The sequence below is a fragment of the Diplotaxodon limnothrissa genome, linkage group LG20, assembly GCF_057381915.1.
Source record: "Diplotaxodon limnothrissa isolate DT_005_m linkage group LG20, D_limnothrissa_male_GT1.1, whole genome shotgun sequence".
Classification (NCBI taxonomy): Eukaryota; Metazoa; Chordata; class Actinopteri; order Cichliformes; family Cichlidae; genus Diplotaxodon; species Diplotaxodon limnothrissa.
This window is the reverse complement of record NC_140615.1, coordinates 9,828,070-9,852,067: the sequence shown is the minus strand read 5'-3', so window position 1 is coordinate 9,852,067 and position 23,998 is coordinate 9,828,070. Positions and strand designations below refer to the sequence as shown.

Below are 23,998 nucleotides of genomic sequence, written 5' to 3'. Positions count from 1 at the left end.
GATGCAAGAGAGAGATGACGTCACTTTTCCTTGAGCTAACCTAAGCTTACATCACCGCACTAGAATATAAGATGCTGCTTGACCGGGTGAGACCAAAGCACATGCAAATGGAGAAGAAGAAAAAACGGAGAAATTGATGTATTTCCAGGAAATGAAACATCCCGAATATATCAATGAAGCAAAATGATTTATTACAGAAGGACTAGACTGAACAGTCTTTCCCCTTGCAGTAAAGTTTCTAAAAATTACTTTTTCTTCTATAATCCATCCAAAACTGCTCGTATAAATTTCTCTTTTTTAGCATGAAAAATGAAATAAATTCAAAGTCTAATTTCTAGGACTTCGTTGCTGAAGTCCTAGAAGGTGAAAGGTGACAGACCTGGGGGGAAATGTGTTAGGACGACAGTACGGCAGCTGATACGGCGATGACGGCGAGATTGTGTAAGATAAGGGTTTTATAGCTCATATTCCAGTTGTGGACATGGCGACCGCCGCGGGTGCTGTGTAACAGCCCTGCGCACCGGAGCCAACCATTATCAGAGAGAGAGAGAGAGGGGCTATAGAGATGCAAGCAATAGGGGGAGGGGTGGAAAAGGAGAGAGGAGGAGAGCGTGATTGTGTGAGTGTGTGTGGATGGGTGGATAGTAGCTTGCCACAGCCACTGCTAGAGGAGCGCGCACACACATACATGCGGACTCACACACACACTCTGAAGGCTAGTGTGTGTGTGAGCCAGTCAGTCAGTCAGTCGGTGTGAGTGTGTGAGCCATGTTGGATGTGAATGAACGGGAGGAGAGATGCTGCTGCCGCGCCGCTCCTAACGCTCAGACCTCCAGCTCCACGGACCACAGCGGGTAGATGCCAACTCTCCAGGCCGACAGAGAGACGGGGGAGCCTGGGGGAAGGTGTCGGGCGGTGCTGGCGGTCCTGGAACTGGCCACATAGCCGGAACGAAGGACAGAGAGAAGTAACGGGGGAGAAGGGAAGGCACACTCGTGAGAGAGAAAGAGAGAATAGGCAGAGGTGGAAGAGGGAGAAAGGAGGGGAGACACAGAGAAAGGAGAAGACTAAATGGCTGCACCGCTACCGGGCTTTACCCCGCTCCTGCTCTCATCTCTGGCACTCCACCTGCTTCTCCTCGGCCCTTTGTTCGCCTTCACCCCGGGGACGGTGAATACAGGAGGAGTTTCCAACAGATGGATCCCGGGCCTCTGCTATCGAGACGCCGGTAAAGTGAGCCAGCAGCAACAGCAACACCAGTGCGAGGAGGCAAGGGAGTCGCCGAGGGGCAGCTGGAATCTACGCCCAAGCAGGTGGACCGTGGAGCGGATACAGAGAGAGGGATGCTCGGGAGTGCAGCGCGCGGGAGAGACGCTGAGAGGATATCTGCGCTATGGAGCGAAGGGGAGGCGGAAAGAAGGACCGAAAGGAGTCGGGACGTTTTGGAAGACTGCAGACCGCCCTCCGGCTCCATCGCCACCTACTCTCCAACTCCACCCCGGTATTAGGAGCAGGTTGAACTCCGATGGCGTCGGTGGAGGAGAGAGAGTGGAAAGAGGAAGGCTGGGCAGAAAGGGCGTTGTTTCACCTCCCACTTCACCTGTTTCCACCCCCTCGCTGGTTCAAAACGGTAAAAAACGGGCAGTACAAAGGACTAGAGCGTGCGCGCAACGGTGGCCGGCGTCGCGACCACACCTCGCCAAACGTGGTGCCGCCGGAGCCTTTGTGCACGCCTCTGGCCTGAACGGGGCACCCGGAAGTGGAGGGAGGAGAGGGGGAGAGGTGAGGGAGAGGGCTCCTGAGGTGAAGAGACTGCTTGCTGCATGGTGCTCCCCGACACACTGGCCGTGCCCCTACAAACCACCCCTCTCCGTGGCCAGCACTCCCTCACCTGGCCTCGTCCCAGCTGGTTTCTCTCACTGCATTCATTCTCTTTCTGGATACATTTCACCCCAAGCTGATGCTTCAAACACATTCAAACCTACTTTTACCAACAATCCAGACTGTGTCCGGGCATCTCAATTGGATTGCGTGTGTAATTTTCACAACATTCAGCAACAGCTAGTTTACAGGAACGGCAACAAGGCGAAGCGCTGGGATGGCTCAGTCAGCGTGAACAGGAGGGCTGGTAATTGTTCTCATTTGGGCTGGCATAATGTTATCGATCCCAACAGAAGCAGGGAGAGGGGTGACGATAGCAGTTTGACGGGGTGCATTAGAGAGAATGGAGGAGGGCCGAGAGGTGGGGGAGATGAGGGGAGGGAAGCATACAGGTGTAGCGCGCTGGAGGAGATTAGCAATCTAGGTTGTTGGTTACCTCCTCTCTGTGAAGCAAGGTCTAAGCGTGCCAGAGTTATTCATGAAAGGAAGGAAAGAGAGGTAAATGATGGGAGAGGGGGAGGGATGAGCCACAGCAGCAAACACATTCATTTATCTAATTATCCGGATAATGGTTTGGCTTTTCTGATACTGAAGCTCTCGTGTAGTACTGATAATGAGCTTCAGCGGGGGAAATCAGCACCAGGAACCGAGGGGCAGAGCAGTCAAACCCGGAGAGAGAGCAGGGCGGACAGGGTGGGTCCCAGTGGTGGCTCTGGTTGTTTAGACAGAGAAGAAATGGGGGGTGGATATTTAGCTGAATTTACGACACCCGAGGGAGGCATAGCTCCGAGGAAGCGCCTCATCCAAATTGCCCTCAGCAGCATTATTTCAGAGACGCCCTGCCAGCAGTCCCCATCCAACAAAACCACAGTCCCCCAAAACGCGTCAAAATACTCTGAATACTCTGGCTCTGAAGTTACTGAAACAGCGCCCACTCAAACAGAAACAGACGAGAGCTGGGAAAGTGGGAGACGAGTCACAGCGCTCAGTCTGTCTGCTGGAAAAGTGAGAGCAACTTCAGAGACACAGTCTGCCGGTGACTCAGGCTTTTCCTCGCCTGCTAAGTTTCCCGCTACATCTCCCAGTCACTCTGAAGCAGCAGTGCAGCCTGCAGCAGAGTACCTGTCGCTCGTCTCGGCAGTTAACCTGACCACATGGTCTGCGCGTTCGCTACACTCCCCCCGTGTAGAGGAGCTTTCAGCACGACGGACAGCTCCTCCAGACGCTGAGCGCGTGTTTTTGTGGAGCAAGTCCAACACTAATAATAATAATAATAATAATAATAATAATAATAATAATGAGGAAGAGGAGAGAGGCGGCGGGGGAAATAGATATGAGTCTGAAATAGAAAATTCGCTGTGGCCTGGTCAAACGCAGTGGGAAAGCGCACAGAGAGCGATGGCTCACCCAGGATGCTCTGGTAGCATTTCCACTGACTGCTCAGCTACCGCGCGCGAGGACGGTTCACATATGCAATTAAAACCCGGTAAGCAAGTGCCACTAGAGCCCGAAGGTGTCAGACAGGCAACGGGGCGGCAGATGGGAGATAAAGGAGAAAGGCAGAGGGAGGAAGAGGGCTTTGAGGGGTCCGCTGTTGCTGTTGCCTCTGTTTGGGGAGGAAAATTACAGGTGGGGGAGGGCCAGAGAGAGGCGCGGCTGATGGGAGGGAGAGAAACAGGGGCAGAGGAGGAGGAGTGGGAGAGGGGAAGGAGAATAACAAAGGCAAGCCAGGCAGAGGAGAATGAGGCAAAGGGAGAGAAGGGTCAGGACAGGGGCAGTAGCACCACCATCACACAGCCAGATAGCAAAATAGGGAAGAAAGAAAGCCAGGGGGATGAAAGCCACCAGGGAGGAGGCAGAGGGGAGGTGGAGGGGAAGGAAAAGAAAAAGCACAGTTCAAGGGGAGAGAGGAGCCTGGAACGACTGATAATCGTAGCAGATGATGATACCTCACAGGGAGAGACTGAGAGAAAGATTTTCATGCCATGGTCTCGCTCGAAACGTGCAGCCAATAGGCATCCCCATTTCTCCCAGTACACCTACCAAGTACATGTGGCTGAAAACCAGCCGCCTGGCACATCAGTGATCATCATGTCCGCCTCAGACCCAGATGGAGGAGATGCAGGCAGGCTGAGCTACACAATGGCTCCGTTGATGAACAGTCGATCATCCGACTACTTCCACATTCACCCAGACACCGGCCTCATCACCTCCACTCAGATTCTTGACCGAGAGCATATGGACCTACATTACTTCCGGGTCACAGCGACTGATCATGGCTCCCCTCGCCTCTCTGGCACCACAATGGTGTCCATCACTGTTTCAGACCGGAATGATCACTCTCCTATATTTGAGCAGTCAGAGTACAGGGAGACGATTAGGGAGAATGTGGAGGAAGGCTATCCCATACTACAGCTGAGAGCGACTGATTCAGACTCCCCATCCAATGCCAATATTCGTTACCGGTTTGTTGGTGATTCAGCTACAATGGCACGGGCGGCCTTTGAGATTGACCCTCGCTCTGGCCTCATTACAACCCGTGGGTCAGTGGACCGGGAAACGAATGAACACTACACCCTGCAGGTGGAAGCCAGCGACCAGGGGAAAGATCCGGGGCCCCGCTCTGCTACCGTTAAAGTTTTCATCACCGTGCTGGATGAAAATGACAATGTGCCACAGTTCAGTGAGAAACGCTATGTGGTGGCAGTGAAGGAGAATGTCAGGCCTCATTCTGAAATTCTCCGTGTCAGCGCCACAGACCGGGACAAAGATAGTAATGCTGTTGTTCACTACAACATCATCAGTGGCAACAGCCGTGGGCAGTTTTCCATTGACAGCGTCACTGGTGAGATCCAGGTGGTGGCACCACTAGACTATGAGGCCGAACGAGAGTACACGCTCCGCGTTCGTGCACAGGACAACGGGCGGCCACCTCTTTCTAACAACACTGGGATTGTCAGCGTCCAAGTGACAGACGTCAACGACAATCCGCCCATCTTTGTCTCCACACCATTTCAGGCATCAGTGCTTGAGAGTGCTCCGATTGGTAGTTCAATCCTCCACATCCAGGCCATTGATACAGATTCTGGTGACAATGCTCGTCTGGAGTACAGGCTAACTGGCACAAGCTCTGACACCCCATTTGTTATCAATGCCGCAACAGGCTGGGTCACCGTAAAGTCTATTCTTGATAGAGAATCTGTGGAGCACTACTTTTTTGGTGTGGAGGCCAGGGATTATGGCATGCCCCCTCTTTCCGCTACAGCCAGTGTGACTATAACAGTGATGGATGTTAATGACAACCGCCCTGAGTTCCTCCAAAAGGAGTACTATGTCAGACTGAACGAGGACGCAGCGGTTGGCACCAGTGTAGTGACTGTCACAGCTGTCGATCGTGACGTCAACAGTGCCGTGACCTACCAGATAACAGGAGGAAACACCAGAAACCGCTTTGCTATCAGCACGGCGGGAGGGGGTGGGCTTCTCTCTCTAGCTCTCCCACTGGACTACAAACAGGAGCGGCGCTACGTTCTCACTGTCACTGCCTCAGACAGAACCCTCCATGACACCTGTCAGGTGCACGTCAACATCACAGACGCCAACACACACCGCCCTGTTTTCCAAAGCGCCCATTACTCTGTTAGTGTGAACGAGGACCAGCCACCTGGAAGCACCATAGTCGTGATCAGTGCCACAGACGACGATGTTGGCGAGAATGCTCGAATCACGTACTTCCTCGAGGACAATATCCCGCAATTTCGCATCGACCCAGCAACAGGAGCCATAACACTCCAGGCAGAGCTTGACTATGAAGACCAGATGACCTACACGTTGGCTATAACAGCCAAAGACAACGGCATACCGCAGAAATCCGACACGACATACGTTGAGGTGAATGTTAATGATGTCAATGACAACGCTCCTCAGTTCCTCAGTCCCAGGTATCAGGGAACAGTGAGTGAAGATGCCCCTTCCTACACCAGTATTCTCCAAATCTCAGCCACCGATCGGGATGCACACGCCAACGGTCGTGTTCAATACACCTTCCAAAACGGTGAGGATGGGGGTGGAGACTTTACCATTGAACCAAAATCTGGGATCGTCCGAAATAGCAGACGTTTGGATCGCGAGAACGTGCCATTCTATGAGCTCACTGCTTACGCTGTTGATCGCGGTGTACCCTCTCAGCAAACTCCTGTCCACATCCAGGTGACAGTCCTCGATGTGAATGACAACGCCCCTGTATTCCCCGCTGATGACTTTGAGGTTTTAGTAAAAGAAAACAGTGCTGTGGGTTCTGTGGTGGCACAGATAACAGCCACCGACCCTGATGAGGGTGCCAATGCTCAGATCATGTACCAAATTGTAGAGGGCAACATCCCAGAGATCTTCCAGATGGACATCTTTTCAGGAGAGCTCACGTCACTCATTGATCTTGACTATGAGACACGCAACGAGTATGTCATTGTGGTCCAGGCCACGTCAGCACCTTTAGTCAGCCGTGCTACTGTCCGAATCCGATTGGTGGACCAGAACGACAACAGGCCAACTCTACAAGACTTTCAAATCATTTTCAACAACTTTGTGTCCAATCGGTCCAACAGTTTCCCCACCGGGGTAATAGGGAGGGTACCTGCCCACGATCCTGACGTGTCAGACAGACTGTACTACACCATCGAAAGGGGGAATGAGCTTCACCTGCTGCTCCTGAATCACACCAGCGGAGAGATCCGACTGAGCCGAAAACTGGATAACAACAGGCCGCTGGTGGCTCCCATGCTGATCTCCGTCACGGGTAAGAGACCATGAAGGGAAAAAAGTGAGAGAAGGGAGGGAGGGTGCATGTGTGTGAGTGTGTGTTTGCAGTCAGTTTAGGTTGCTCTGCAGCTTTATTCAGTGTAAAAAATATTGTGACGATAAGGAGTCCAACGCCACAGGTTTGTAAGTGAGTGAGAAAGTGGGATGACAAGGCTGCATGCCACTTGGCTGAGCTCTTTGCATTACTTCTACCTTTTCCTTTTGCGTCTTTCTTTTGTCCTTATCAAAGATACATGTTTTAAAAAGTATTTTTAAGTCTGAAACCCATCCCATGTGCATGTATGCCATGCTGACACAATGATTTACTGGAGACAAAGCCAAAAAAGAGTAGTATAGACAGATAAAAGAGAAATATTGATCGAAATCGAGCTGTTATTCAGGTTACATTTACCTGATAGAATGCGAGATAACAGACTGATGTTGGCCTAACACATTTTCAAAGTGTAGTGAGAAAGACATGTTTTCTGTGTAATGGGGACTTTCTGTGGAAACGAAAACACAACTGAGCAGTGAAAACTTTCAAAGATGGGCTGCTGAGGATAATCTTTAATGTGATGTCATATCTAATTTTTGTATCAGTCACCATGGTTGCCATTTTTCCAGACTGTTGTTAGCGTTTGGCGTAAAACTGGCGTTTTGTTTTAGGCATTTTTCTTGGTAGAATGGGAACTGCGTGTAGTTATAAGCAGAGATCAATATCACAGCACTGCAAACACAGTTTGATTGGCAGGATCCAGGCTAAGTGCAGTCCAAGTTGCCATAGCAATTTTGCACAATTAAAAATCTATCGAGCCGGGAATCGAGAGCGTGCATGACTCTGACAGGAAGAGTCAGATATCCCTGATATCCCATTAAATTGTCTTACTGCTTCGCAAATGTGCTGTCTCTCCTGATGACATATGCCACAGGATCACCTCCGTCAGCTTCTCAGCATAACTTGTTCATCACGCAGCCGTGAGATGCGCTGAAGAACGAGATTAAACTGAATTCCTGTTTTGTTTTGTATTTTTCTTAAATTAATATTTTAAGATATTTTTTTCACACTTTGTTGATTGTTTGTGTGTATTTCTCTCTTAGCTTCGGGATAAAAGAATAAAGCCCTTTTAGGGAGGCAGTAAAGATACTGATGTTAATGATCAAAGCCTTTTGAACACAAAGAAAGGGAAGAGGAAAAGAAACGAGTGCAGCATTGTTGTTTTAAGGACCTGGATAGTGCTGTGTTTGTATTCTGTCACAAAACATTAGTAGATGAATGCTGGCTGGGGACTGTGTGTGACCTCCTACCCTATTTACACTGTTCTGATACCAGCAATGATCACGGTTTATACATATTCCACTTGATGTCATTTTGGATGAGCGAGTGAGGGATCCATTGAGCAAAGAAGGAAGTAAGAGGAATGAGTAAATTAAAGCAAACAATCAAGAAATAAGTGATGGAGGAAGTGAAGGGATGAACATGGCTGAGTGAATGAGTCACTCATAGTAGAGCTGTGGGCGTGAGATAACTATATTAAGGATATCTGTTCTCAGTGACATCATACAGGTCCAAGACTAGAAGAAACGATCTGAGCCAGAGCATTTGGAGCAGTCTGAAGCTTCAGCTTGTACACACACTGACCTCAGTATTTATGACTTTGGCCATGTTTAATATTGTAACAACAAAACTCATAATTCACAATATTTGAAATTTAAAACCCAATATTACGTTCTTAACTTACATATGATCATAATAACTGCTCTTTTAATGTAGGATAGACATAATGTCCTAGGATGAGGTCCTGGGCTGAATTGTTATCTCAGTCCGCCCCTGGGGCTGGGGATTTACTGTCACACTCAATTTAAACTGAAGATTAAAAAGAAAAATCATTAAAAAAGGCCGATTGGGTCAATAAATAAGTCACTGAGTAAATGAGCTGGAGTGTGAGCAAAAGTGCAAGTGAACAAAGGAATTAATATGAATTTGCGCGTTTTTAACAAATGAACTAACTTGCGATTAAAGAGGAGCAACGGTGAGTAAGTGAAGAAGTCTGGCAACAAGCAAAACCGCTGAGTGTGTGTGTGTCACAACTGCATGTATGTTTGTATATTTGTGTGCATTCACCCTTGTCTCCATTGGTGTCTCACAGTGTGCGCTCAGCTCGCTTGAACCAGACTTATGGATTCATTTCCAATTTTCTCACTGTGTTTCTCTCACGATGAGCATGATTTGCCCTCTCTCCTCGTTCCTCTCTCTCCCCTCTCTCCATTGCTCCAGGATTTGACAGTTATGAGATTATAATGAAACAACAGTCAGCCAGAGTCAAGCTCGGAGCAAAGCTGTCACTTTCATTGTGTGCTGTGTGTTATCTGTGACTGCCCGTCCCTCCTCTACCCACCGCTTTCTTCTCCTTCTCCTTTTATTCTACCCATCTTTGGGTGGATGAATGAATTCTTCATTTTCATCCTTTGTAATAATTCTTCTGTCCATTTTTGTGGCTTTCCTTACTCAGTTTCTCCCTCTTTCTTTCCCTTCGTCCTCTCTTTTCTTCTTCTTTTCTGTTTCCCTCCTTTCCCTTATTCCATATTCACTCATGTGTTATCCTCTCCTCCTCTTCAGTTTCCCTCCTGGCATTCCTCACCTAACTCTCATGGGCTGTTCCTCTTCCATGGTGAAACCCTTTCAGCTCTGCTCTTCACTTCATTTCTCCTCTTTTCAGTTTTCCTCTTTCCCTCCTCCCTCTCCTGGTGCGTGGCTGTGCATGTACTGAATGTGTTGTATACTATCAGCAGGCGTGTGCGAGTGTAGTTTATGTCTGTGCTTCAACAGCTTTTCTTCCTACTCATGCTTGCGCATTATTTGCGTGTGTACAGCACTTCTGTGTGCTTCTGTGTTCATAAGTACGTGTGTGTACTCTCAGGTGGCTCAAAGCATTGCACTTGAGGGTGTATTCATATCTTCTCAATGAATAATATCTATGTACGCCAGAGTTCTGGGACGTCTCTCCTCTCTCTGCCCGTCTTGCTTTCTTACTTCCTCACTCGTCCATACTTTCTTTCCTCGCTGTCTTTGTCTTCCTTTTCCATTTCACTCTCATGCTGTCTTTGACAGTTTGTCTCAGTCTGTCGGTTCTCTGGGTAATTCTTGTGTTCGTAGAGATTAAACACACCATTCATGCGCGTGCTGACAACAGTTTAAGGACACACGAACACACATGCATAAAACTGGCTTTAGGGTCAGCTGGTTGTGGCAGCAATAGCACTGTTTGGCACCCCAACAGGATCAGTTCAAGGTGCCCTTGAGCAAAGTAACCCCCATCCCCCAACTGCTCCTGTAGCCAGCAGCAGAGACTGTGCTTGTACTGGCAAACTCCCAGTAGTGAATGTGTGTAGCAGTTTTGATGGCACACCAGAGCTCCACTGGAACAGCAAACTCCAGTCTGAGACAAAGACACCATGGCGTCATCATGTTTGAAGGAGTTTGTTGAATAAAGTAAAACCTCTGATACTTCATAAAATGAATGATGGCTAAATTCTATTTTACTGCTTCAATTTCAGGGTTTTGCTATTTTACAAGTTAATGCTGAAATTACTAAATTATATACTACTTGCACCGTGAAAGCTAAACAATAACCCAAATGAGACTGTAAAGCAAAAAAAACAAAACAAAAACAAAAAAAGGAGTTAGTGATAATTATTGGCATATTTGTCACTGTATACACATTGTATACACTTTAGATTCACTTTAGAAATTAAGGATGTATTGATAGTGATGTATTGACTGCACAGATGTTGTGAGCTGGGGCAGTTTGTGTTGTGGATAGTTGGAGCACTGACATACTCGTATGACATTTACTGTGATTGTGGTACATGGAAGACACACGTGCACTGGCGACTTCATCAGTTACATCAATACTGCTTTATAGTTTTTTGTTGCATGCTTTCAACAAGTTTGAGATGATTTGAGCTTCATGACCCGATGTGTTGTACACTGGATACTCAGGTCAAGAATATGTTGTTGGCCTTTAAACAACAGTCATGTAGTACAAAGGAGCTCAAAGTGTGCCAAGAAAATATCCCCAACACCATTACACCACCAGCCTGCACTTTTAAAACAAGGATGGAAGTATCCGTGCTTTCATGTTGTTTACACAAAATTGTGATTGTGATGTGAATGTTGTAGAAGAAATCAAGATTCATAAAATCAGGCATTATCTGTTCTAAGTCGATAGAGGTTGCTGCCAGTGTGGTCTTCAGCTGCTGTAGCACATCTGCTTCAAGGTTTGCTGTGCTGGGTTCAGAGATGCTCTTCTGCAAACCTTGGTTGTGGTGAGCGGATATTTGAGTAGTGGTTGCCTTCTTATCAGTTTGTAGCAGTTCTTCTCTGACCTCTGGCAGCAACAAGGCATTTTATTCCATAGAACCGCCGCTCCCTGGATGTTCCCTCTTAGTCAGATGACTCTCTGTGAATGTTAGAGATGTCTGTGGAGGAAAATCCCAGCTGATCAGCAGTTTCTGAAATACTCAGTCCAGCCCGTCTGTCACCAACAACCACGTCATGTTCAGAGTCACTTAAATCACTTTTCTTCCTCGTTCTGATGCGTGGTTTGAACTTTAGCAGGTTATCCCGACCATGTCTATATCCTTAAATGCACTGTGTAGCTGCCACGTGATTGGCTGATTTTTGCATAAATGAGCATTAAAGCAGTTGTACCTAATGAAGTGGCTTTGTGAATGTATAGGAACTTCCACTAAACTGATTTTACCCTGGAGCTTTGTAATGCATGCGTTAGCAACTAACAAACCAAACCCAAATTCGATTACATCAACGTAAACATACATACACGAGTTTAATTTATTTTGTGGTGCATATGGCGTGGTGAATAAACATGTATCTGTATATAAAGTACAGTATAGCAAGCGTACACAGAGGTCAGTGCACAGTGAATTCACTTACTGTACATAGGTCACTGCACTGATGTTAACTATAATCTCACAGATGAGTACACTGATGTTTCACGTGTCAGGCACATTTACATGGAGGTCTGCTGAGAAATCTAAATGCCCCAGAGCATATGCATTTTAATGTTTATTTTTTACTATATTATAATGTGTTTTTACACAGTGTTATAACCCCTGAGGTAAAACAAAAATGGAGTCTACATCATTCATATTTCATCACTATTGTTGATGTCATGGTTGAAATCTGTTCTTGCTGTTCCTATTTTTTTTTTTTTTTGCCTTTTCTATTTTTTCTATTCCACATGTAGCAGGTCTTTTAGAGGAAAATACCCAAATTGTGCTGATGAACAAAATTATTGTTTAAGTAGTTTTCAATGGCATGACATTATTTCATAGTGTTTTATATTTAGATTACATTTACAGCTCACTACACAACTACTGCCATTCTTCTTCTTCTTCTTTTTAATTCTGCACACAACTATTTCGGTCACTTTTATGTGTCTTCCAGGAATCGAAGTAATAAATATCTTCTTCTATGAGATTGACTGACTCACGAGTATGCCTTGGAGCAAAGCTTTCTAGTGTCACAACCTGGCTCAGAAGGGCCATGACTAAAGGAGGAGGCACGCTGTTTATCAAACGCAGCCAAAAAATAAAGCTTGAAGATCAGAAAAATCTGTTGTGCAGCACCTGCATTAGATTGAAATTGTGTGCGTGTGTGTATCATGAGAGAATGAAAAGACAGAACCATAAAGAAGCACGGCAGAAGAGCCAAAGATGTGCAAACATCAGTTTTATAGACTGGGAACACTGGGTGTCCTCCAAGTGTTTAACCCTGAAGTTTGCCTTCAGACATATTTGGATCATGTCATCTAAATGAGTCATTATGTAGCGTAAAATCAGCTTTATTACCTCCTGCCGTGGTTATCCGATCATGGGAAGCTATGCTGATGTGTTTTGCTAAACCATACACATTACTCGCAAGACACACACGGAGCATGAGCGTGTACAAAATGGGCTCAAACCCATATCATCATGAGTCCATGACATGTACAAAAGCCCATTTACCATCCACACTGTGCTACACATACAGTACATAGCTAACCACAATGTAGCACTTTAGAAAAAACTTCCACCAACCTGTAATCTGGACAGGTTTTCATACTGGCCAGTTTCTGTCCCATGTTTCATATCAGTATGTTTTTAAGCTTTGCTCAGCTCTTAATTATGTCACAATTGCAGATATTGGGAAATACAGGTGGTGACTTGTTTTGACGTAAGACCAGTGTTTGTTTATGAGCATTCGTCTGATTTCATGCAGTGGCTTTTCGCTCAGTGAACGTCAGAGACATTTAGTGGTGGATATTATCTATTTTATGCAAATAAACAGATTAATGAATTGCAGCTGTGTCTGTTCCCCAAGCTTTCATATTTGCAGGATTTGCAGTGAAGGATATTTTAAATGTCAGGTTACTTTGCAGTCATGCAGCTCTACAGGTTTCCACCTGGGATCTGCCCTTTATGAATGAAGTCCACTTGATACATATCTTTCTCTCTCTGCTAAGAGTGTGGTTTGAGTGGCAGAATAACTGCTACAAAACAGCGATAAACAAGGCAGCATTATGCACAGGAGGATTTCCGAGGACATGAAAAAATATTCTGACAGACATTTTTACGGAGTTGAGAGCATTACAAATTCATGCTCCCCGTTGAAAGACTTGCAGCTGCTCTGGGACTCCTCTGTTCCTGAAATCTGCTTTTTACACCTTTTTTTGGCACCTACACTCATTCTGAGCAGCCTAACATGAAAACCTGTCCACTTAAAAACGTCTTATTAAGATACGTCTGTGAAGGTTCTCAGTCATCCAGGTCATCGTAGTCAAAGGAGCTTGCAAAGAAAAGCATCTGAACTTCTTTAAGTTGCTTGAAGATGTTTCACCTCTCATCTGAGAAGCTTCTAAGGTCAATTGGTGGGGAGTCCCAGATTTATTAAGATACCTATTAAGATACCTTCTTATACTGGAGACACATAGTTCTTATCTGTCAATATCTGTCCAGAAAAGAGCTTGAAATAACACAATTTTAAGGCTGAAACTGGTGTAGATTAACCTTTTATAATGGAGGAGCAAAAATCGAATCTTGACATGCAGCCAATTTCTCCAAAACGTCTTGAGCACCCAGTCCTCCACAAGTTTTTTCTTTGAATGCTTGTAACGATTCCTTTTCGCTGAAGAAGAAACATAAAACTCATTAGAAGTTCATCGCGAAACTTCAAGTCTCCTAACCTTTGAGGCATGAAGGAGCGAAGTACTGAACGGCAAGAGGAATCATAAGATTTCATAAACAGCAGGGCTTTTTTATGACCTATTTATGCTCATCTGGGGCTAAAGGAGGATGAGAAAGCACAAACTGGAACATGCTAGAATTTCGGTGCTATGTTTAGCGTTGACTCATCAATAAATCATTACCGCATTAGGTTTACGACTGTAACAGGATTATTGTAAACAAACAAGATCACTGCAAGGGGAGAAGCTGGACAGTAACCCAGCCTCTCGAGATGCAGAGTTGGATTTAAAAAGGATGTAGCAGGCTGTTTGGTACCACCTTTGGGACAGCTCGGGATTGCTGTCACTTATTATTAGTTGAATTAGTTGATCTCCTGGTGAATCTGTAAGTTTGCAGTCTCTTATTTTTATGCTCATTTCATTTTAATGGAGAGGGACCAAATAGTTAACATTACACAAAAGTTATGAATTGATTTGGATGTCATTGACTAAAATAAGCATTTGATCTCCAAGCCAAACATGACTTAGCACTTGGTGGAGAAACCCTTGCTAGTGAGCACAGTGGTAAGATATTTGTTTGTATTTGCTCATCAGATTTGTGCACATCTTAGGAGGGATTTTGGTCCACTCCTCTTTACAGAAATCTCTGATTCCTTCAGGTTTCTTTGCTGCCAGCCGTCAACTTTAAGTCTGTATAGACACTCCTCTGGCTGTATGTTTTAAGTCATTGTCATGCTGAGAGACCCATCTGCAACACTTCAGTGTTCTGCATGAGGAAAGGAGGTTCCTGTCCAACATTTTATGTTAAACTGGCCCCTCAATTTATGCTGTACCTTCAGCATAATGTTTTCACCTCCATGCTTGACTGTTGGGATGGCGTTCTGTAGGAAATACGCAGAATTTGTCTTCCCCCAAACACAAGAGCTCATCTGTGCCAGAATTCTGACTGGGTTGTAGGGGATCAAATACATATTTCACTCAATGACTCAATTAATTTATAACTTTTATATAATGTGTTTTCTCTGGATTTTTGGATGATATTCTGTCTAGAGACTGTTCATTTCTTTGGATGTGAGCAAACTAACAAATTTGTTGCAGTGGGGGATCAAATAATTTTCCCCCCACTGCACATGAACTGAACTGAAATATACTTATGATGGCGTTTCAAATTTGACCTCATACGAACACGTTTGTTATTAATTGGTACTCGGGTGATCAGCTTTGATCACATGGTGCTCCGTAATTGTATCCCTGAATTATTAGCGAAGGAATTGTGAATCACAAGGATATGACACATAATGCTGATCTTGTAAACAGGGTTTTAATTGGTAGTTAGTTGTCACTGCGTTCTCTAATTCTTTGGGCATGTTCAGGTTGGCTGCGTTTTGGGTTGGCTCTAATTATCCCTGCATTAATTTGGATTTGGTCCGGGTATATGTCACACCAACCCACAGAGGTTTATTTGGCATGGATTGTCTTCCATGCCATAATTTAGGATTACATTTTGACTGTATAATTTACGCTTTTCTGTTTTCAGCTTTTCTCTTCTGATTGACGCTGCAGTAACGAGAAAAGACATGACACATGGTGCAATTGGACTAATAAATAGACACAGACACATTTGATTTTTTTTCTTAATTTGATTTCAATCTTACCATATGGAACTTGTCTTTAATGTAGTTCTCATACATATTTATTCCATTATCTACTAGAAAATTGTGTTATGTAATGCTTATATGTGTATTTTTGTGGCCCATATTGAATCATAACAAATCTCTGAAATAGAATTTGAAAAGATGAAGTTATACATATAAATTTGGTTTAATTCAGAACAGATGTCCATAACTTGGGGGTTTATTATTGCATGCAACTAACCCTTATGCTAACTAGGTAAGTACCTACACCTGGAGCATTTTTCATTTGCATTTTGCTGGTTAAGCTCCTATCTGTTTCTCCATCTGGAGGTGGGGGTGGATGTTGACTTGCAGAATTATTTGGAAAAAACTGCACAAAAAAGCCAGCAAAAAGCGCTGATATGAACACTACATGATGTTGAAGTTGAAGCAATCACAGGGTCTTCTACTGAGAGCATAGTTTCCACTACCTTTTCTCTTTACGTTAAAAGCCGAGTACCAGTAATTACAATTTAAAGCATTAGTGAGCATTCTCTCTACATGTGTTTCAATGATTGGCGTACATAAGTAAGCGTCACAGTTGTCCTTATTGCTGCCCCTACTGTGCTGAGTGGACCATTACTGCTGCACTATTACACCGCCCCACAGGAGCAATTGTTTGGAAAATTTAAATTTGGGATCTTCTCAGCTGACAGACGGTCCTAACAGTGATAAGAGCAATGAAAAGCTCCAACAGACACATCCAACCTCAGGAGCTGACTTTAATAGGACAGCAACTGTGCAGCCATAATGCTACGTTCCAAAAACAGCAAATTATTTAACATAAAAGCTGCACTGGGCAGTACCCACAAAGCTCTTTTTTACACCCTTCACTTATTCCCACTCAAACATAACCTTTCTGTTTGTTGCACATCTGCGAGAAAGAGCTGAAAAAGATGTGGGATAAATCTGCAGGATGGAGGACGATGGCTGCTGCTACAAACAGCTGCTAACCAATGTCCCGTCTGCATGTCACCGAGGTCACTGCGGATTTCTTTATAAGTACAATAAGCATGAGGGGATGTACAAATGTGATATGGGCTAAAAAGCGAGACGTGCATGTGTATCTGGTTGAATGTAAAGGATTAGAGCTTCTGTTGTTAAAGGGCGGTTTAACCCATCATGCTGCTGATGGTGCTGCGTGAGCTCGTGTGTTTGTGCGTGTTTTTTTCAAGCTGTGTTCCACTTTACACTGAAAATAATGAGTGCCCAGACCTCAGGGGCGGAAAGGCTTTAACAAAGAAACAGAGTGCAGAAATCAGCTGTCAAGCCAACGCCTGCGTGCATGTGATTGGTAATGATGCATACATCCTGTTTTTCACGCCTGTATTATTTTATCAGCATTAATATACGGGCTCCCTCTCTATTTACTGTTTTATTTGTGTGCGAGCGCCACTTTGCCCGTCTGTACTCTCGCGCGCGCCCTGGGAGGCGAGTCATTACATTTAGGTGACTGTGCTTCAGACGTTCTTTCCCGCGCTCTGGTAGCAACTTCAGAGAGTTTATGTGTGTTCGAAAAGGGCACCATTTGTTCAGCAGCTGCCGCGCCTATTTATTTTCCTGACCTGAGGGCATCTTACGCAGCTTAAAAAGTCCACACAATTTTTTTGTTACTTAGCGTTTCGAAATTTCAGTCTGCCCTTGTATTTTGTTAAGGCTTTCTGAGGAGGGTGAACGTGGAGGAGAGAGAGGAAAAAAGGGCAAACAGAGGGATGTGACAACACAGTGTGAAATGGGATTTAAACCCTTGTGGTTGTGAATACATGGGCTGTGAAGTAATGGGCTGAAGGCACCATGACAGCATTTAGCGTTTCGGAGATGTGGCATATGGCTTTTGTTCAGTGGAAATCCAATTTGAGTATTTTGGGTGTTGCATGGTTGCTGTAATATATCTCCCCTTTTGGGGTTTTTCTTTTAATCTCAACTCCATTTACAGTATTTGGAGTGCATACAGTTTGAGCCAGACACTTAACAATGGCAGTGCTAATGCCATGTGTGAATGAATTAACCGTGCGCGGATTTGAACGACTAACCTTGCCAGTGTCAGCGTTTGCACACATAGCCACAATGAAAATAAAGAGAAAAATTTATTTATGTCTGCATATACGTACGCCACAATCCTCCATTCAAATGCCGCCTTTTAAAATGAATATTGAGTGTCCATCTGTAAGACATTAACTTAAGTCACTATATGCTTATGTAACTTAATGGGTGTTTTCTCCATCAGCGGCAATGCGACGATTCTGAATGCAAGAGACATGAATCATATAGTCTAAATACAAAAGAACAGTTTACTTTTACAGCACGTTCAAGTTCTTTAAGACACGTGGTCTAATATCCAGTGACTAAAAGCATCAACAAAATAAATATTACACTACAGTACTGTGCAAAGGTCTCAAGCTGCCCCTCACTTTTTTAATATATGGGTATCAGATGCAGTGACTTATTGAAATGTGCATGAAAGTCAGAACTCTTCTTTGGATGTTTCTGCCTTTTGTTCTGTTTTCTGTCAAGATGATCAGACACCGCTTTAATAATGTTGAGGTCCAAGCTCTTGGAGACCAATCCATGACTGATAGAGTTCTTTTGTGTGTTTTGGTATTCTTTTACTGTGTTTGGGATCATTGTCATTATGAAAAATGAAGCTGTTTTCGGTCAAACACTTTCCCATTATATTGCATTTGGATAAAAACCCGACGATACCTTTCTGTTTTAATTATTCCATCAATTTTGACAAGATCTCCAACACCACTGGCTGAAATGCATCAGCAAACCATGAGAGATCATCCACTGTGTTTTACACATGCCTGTAGACACTCAGTGTTGCATCACTCTCTTGTCTTCCGTGCGTATTGGCAACAATTTAAACCAAATTCATCACTCTATAAGACCCGTATGTGGTTAGTCTTGTCTGATTTGGCATACCTCAGCTTCTTGATTGACAATCTTCCACTGAGATCATTTGATGAGGCTTCAGTGAACGGTAAAAGGATCACCAGAAGGGCCAGATGCTCAGGTCCTGGAGCTCTCAGGTGCTGCGTCACATGTTTGCTGGATTCCTCAAATTTTTTGAGGACACACTGCACAACAAGATATGCCAAAGTTTTTTAGCCAATAGATCTTTGGGGATCACCTTGTTGGTGCAAAAATGTTCTACCTGTCAAACATCGTTTGCAGTTTCGGTCAAAGAAATTAGATCAAATTATGTTCTCATTTCAAACAAAAGCAGCTGAAGAAAACTTTGAAAAACCTCCAGCAAGCCTGTAGAACTACAGTATTGCTCAAGACCATGTTAAAAAATTACCAGACTTTTGCACAGTGCCCTGTCTCCACATACTAACTCAGTGCAGTCTGTTATACATACTTATATATGCACGATCTGATATTGTCGTGTTGGTGTTGTTCCCAGATCAACATAGTAAATGTTGTTCCAGGATCAACATTGCAAGTGACCAATCAGAATGTTGTGACGTCATACTTTTGCGACTTCGGGAAAAACCACCGTAAAACAAAAAACTGTACTTAAGCTGCGAGAAACCGCCTCTGTCCGCCGATCAACGGACCCTGACCCTAACCCTTTAATAAACGCTAAGCAGAATTGATATTGTCCTTGCAACATTGGAATTTCATAAATGCATGAATGGCTTGGCGCGCCAAAGAATAACGTCACAACAATATGATTGGTCATTTGCAATGTTGATCCTGGAACAACATAGTAAATGTTGTTCCAGGAACAACACCAACACGACGATATCAGATCATCCCTTATGCCACATACTTATATAAACTATAATATTCCCATTTCTTCACTTTTATATTTTATATTCCCATCGACTTCCACAGGATCACCAAGGCAGCCCTCCAAAACACTTAACGTCCCACTATAAAACTACAAAAGTATGTCACTGATATTTCCATTTGCTTTTCAAAACACCTGCGCGTTTTGTGATCTTTTTTTAAAAAAAATAATGAAGTCCATCCGAGCAGTATCTCCAAACTTTTGGTGATGTGACTGTCCTCTTCAAGGAAAATGCCTGGGCTCTGCTTTGTTGCCTATCCTTCTTCCAAGTATGGCAGCTTTTGAAAATGCTTCTAGGACTGTTTTTTAACTTCAGCTGTGGGTTTCAATTGTACGCTACTTTGCAGACTATTTCCGTCCGGATTTCCAGGAAGCGAGCTTAGGATGCTCTGACATTCAAGATCCTTTGAGTGTGCTATTAGTCAGGCTACCTGGTGCAGTGAGATAGCACTGAACCCCTTCAACCCTTTGAAACGCTGGGGACCCACAAAGCATCTTAGAACCAGAGCACCGATCGGAGACCAGCCTCTCTTTCACGGTGTGTTCATGTTCAGGAATCCATGGGACCACACTGATGATTTCTGATCAGTGTGTTTATTCTTAGAGCCTTTATGCACGCCATCCCCAAACTCTCCACCCTCTTTGAAGTGCAGACACACGAAAGGGGAAAACGTTGGCTCAAAGCCCAAAGGAGCCATGAGAGCTTGCAAACACATCTCCAAGTTGTTATTTACAAAATGCTTTGTTTTCCCATGGTCCGAAAGATGCCAAAATAACCCTCCATTTGTGGCGTTTTCAGTTTGGAGACTATAAATGTTTCCTTGTTTCTATGTGAGCTAAAGTGCTGTGGCGTGAAGACATGGTGATGCATTAGTTATGACTTCCTGGCTTACAGGGGAAGATTACCTTTACTCTCTCACCAACAAATCCTGCTCCGTAACCAAGTGGAAGACACAAAGAGGATCAGTTCAAAATTACACATCAGGGTCGCAGAGTTATGATGCCTGACGTCTTAGAGTTGTGGGAGGAATTTAAAGGACAGTAAGTCACTTGTGGTCAGGTTTGATAAACTGTTACTTTCACACAGCGGGTTGTGTCTGTTTACACTTTCTTTCTATCTTAAATTGAACTCAACATCAATAGATTCCTTTAGTTGTAGAAGTCAGACTTGAGGTGAAGTCAAGAATTCAGACGTGGCAGAAATATTCTTTGACTCAAGACTCATTTGACTCAAACAGCCCAGATTTCTCACTCATTTATTAGTTGCAACTTTTAGCCAAACTCGAGTTAGGATGCCAGGTCACGTACCTGTATAGAGCTGACCTTACAGAAGGAGGTGATTAGTGAAACGACCCGGTCTGTCAGCACACGGGCATGGTTTGCTGTCGTAATTGGTCATAACAGTTGTGCATGCTGAATTGCTGCTCTTTTCAAGCTCAGTATGTCTGTGTAGAGCGATGCGTGAAGAGCCTCGTGCTAAGTGCATGCTACTCAGATTATTTAAAGTAACGAGAAGAGCCAAATGAAGATGTTTTCTGTGTACATTTATGTGTGTCTGCCAGGTTTAGCGCACTGCATTGTCTGCTGGGGGGTTGATGCTAAAACCTTCAAGACAAACAGGCAGTGGTACTATTGACTGTTTCATTTGAGACTGTTAAATGATTTGTTCAGTTGTCAGATGTTCCTGTTTGAATGCCACTGTTGTCCCCAGTGGGCCAATGAAGGAGGTTCCTAGGAGGCAGTGAAAATATTCAGCGTGTCTGGCAGATGAAATTGTTTTGTTTTTTCCTGTCAGAAAACATTTGAGAATACAGTTTGCAGGAGGCTAACACGATATGACTATTAAACACATAGCAGTATGAAAAAAAAAATCAAACAAATCAATCGAGACTTCTGTCAAGTCTTTGTGGTGCAATCTCACAGGTTCCCCATCAATATGATCAATAATAAAAGGGCATGAAGCAGCTGTGGAAAAAAGGTCAAATAATCAGATGAACGGTCACATGTATTCTCCTTTTTTGTTCAAATTAGACATCTGTTTTGTAGAGAATGTTTGTACATTTGTTTTACTTTTGCCTCTGCCTTTTTATTACCTGTGCCAGGAAGTTGTGTTTTTCATAGCATATGCATTTGCGTGTGCATGTCATCATTTCATGTCTTTGAACGCGTGATCTCGAGTAGTTTTAAATGAATTCTGTTTAAACTTCATAAGGTTGTAGAGTGGGGTCATCTTAACAATCCGTTAAAATTTGGTTTACACCAAAGTCTTCAGGGTCAACGTGATTGATGATTTATTGGTCGAAAATGGACCAAAACCCATTTAACCTAGAAACTATGATTCTTACAAGTGTGATGTGTATTGTCTACATATACAAAGTACCATATAAGGATTTAAAATATGATGTCACATTTGACCTCTGACCACTCCTTCAAGGTCAGTAGATTAATCTGATGTTTCTCACTGCCATCGTTTGTACTGACAACATATAGGAATATAGGGAATGATAAATGGGGATTTTAAACATAATGTTACTTGGTGTTTATTACTATTTTAACATTTAAAAAGATAATACTAAACAATGAAATGAATGCTACTCAAAAAACTGTACTTAAAATTCTGTCAATAGGCTTTAACAGAAAAAATAAAAGTCTGCATTTCCAAATGGATTTTTTTCACTTCAAACTTCTTAAAATATGTCGAAAAAAAACCCCACAATGCTATTCCACTCCTTGGTTGAGGATTGTGCTCTTGGAGTGCTTCTTGTTAACAAAAGTTTTTGGGGAAAGAGAAAAATCTGCCACGTCCTCACTTCCTGAAAGAGCAGTTTGAGTTTTAAGGTGATAATTTATAGCTGCTTTTTCTCATAGAATTAGATTGATAGGAATCTTGGGTTCACGGTGTAGTTTACAGATTTTGCAGTTGTTTTTTAACCTAATTAGTAAGGGTTGGAAAAGCTGGAGTAGACATTGTTTAAACTTTGAACAGAATTCCGGGCCAGATTAGAATCCAGACACGACAGTCGAATCTGTTTTTCCTCATCTCGCTCTCAACAACACTCACATTTTTATCTACTGGATACAAGACATCACTGAAAGCCCGTTCTCCGTGTTTGAGCAAGAGAGGCTTAAAGTTCATTACTTCATGTCACAGATGTCAAAGTTGGCTGTTGGACCAGGATTGGCTTCTAAACTAGTTGTAATGACACAAATCCTGCCCAAAGGTACATGGCTTAAAATCAGACTTTATAAGAGCCTGGATTAATTTAAAAAGGGTCTCCTGATGTCAGATGCTCAACATACATCATGCTGAACAGCAATAGGGTGTGTGTGTGTGAGTGTGTGTGTGTGTCTATGTAAAAGAGGGTACTACTCGAGTAGATTATCCTGGGTCTTTTCATAGATCCCTGTCTCATTTCAATGACAATGGGAGATCAGTGTCAATTAGTGCCGTGTCTTTGCATTGTGATCCGGAGAGGCGATAATAAAGCTGGGTTTTAGCCTAGGAAGACGAAGTGACATTTAATTATTTCACCTAATGTGTCCTGTATGTGCTGTACTCTATGACCGTATCAGTTTGATCCAAATGTGTTTCTTTGTGCGCATTATTTCCTCCTTATGTTCTATTAAAATGTCCCCTACAGATTGTTTGCTAGGTTTGCTCCTCCGTCCCCTTCACAGAACCACTCTTCCCTCTGGCTGCTCATTTGTTATGATGGCCTCTGGATTTGAGTGTGTGTATGCGTGCATATGTGTGTGTCTGTGTGTGTGTTAGAGGTCAGTGGGGAGTGAGGCTCCTCATAATCCGGTAATCAAACCAGCTGCCACCAGACCCAACCCCCAGCCTCCATACATCCGTCTTTCCATTCTCTCTCGCTCTCGCTGTATGTCCTCCTACATTTATCCCGTTCTTCTGACAGTTTTACGTTCTGCGTTTTTCTTCCTTTTGATGTCTTTTTTTTACACGTTAGAGAATCGCCAAATAACCATACATAAATCAAAAATCTAAATAAAAGAATTAGATTTTTTCCCTTTTTAAAACTTAAATAAATTCAATTAATAACATCCTGAAATATTTTTACTAAAGCATTAACAAAGATAAAGATTTGTGTTTATTTATAGTAGCGTAAACAAATTAAGCCATAATCTCTCGTTTTATTAATCCCTGGTTAAAAGCTCTCTCTCTCCCCCTTTTTTCCATTTCAGTTTTCAGTTTTTAATAAACCTTCTTCGCGCTCCTTCACCCTCCACCGCCTCTCTGTTCTCCTGCTCATGTCCATGTCACATCTTCCCTCTGTCTCTGTTCACCCCTCACCCTCCACCCATAACGCTCCTTTTTCTCCCTTTCTTTATTTCATTCTTTCCTGTCATTTTTTCCCGTGTATTGCTTTCTTATGCTGTGTTTGTCTGCATTTGTGTCCCTTTATGGCTTATTTGCCAGCTTGTTGGACCAAATTGCTTTACAGCACACAACACTGCCCAGCAGTACATCCAGTATAGATTAAACACACTTCGTGTCTGCGAATAAAATGGGTGTTTGTGAGGGCTGTGACCTGCTGCGCTTCCAATGAGCTCATTTTGTGGACTCCCAGCGAAAGGAGTGCCCT

At 43.7% G+C, this 23,998-nt stretch overlaps 1 protein-coding gene across 1 annotated transcript in view; it reads left to right on the top strand.

Moving 5' to 3' along the window:
• The first annotated feature begins 709 nt into the window (after positions 1–709).
• The window catches only part of celsr3 (cadherin, EGF LAG seven-pass G-type receptor 3), a 140,702-nt gene continuing 117,413 nt past the window's right edge, over positions 710–23,998 (top strand). The window contains exon 1 of the mRNA XM_085344253.1: positions 710–6,676. Within this exon, the coding sequence (XP_085200379.1) occupies positions 1,072–6,676 (5,605 nt within the window). The 5' untranslated portion in view covers positions 710–1,071. The remainder of the gene's footprint in view (positions 6,677–23,998) is intronic.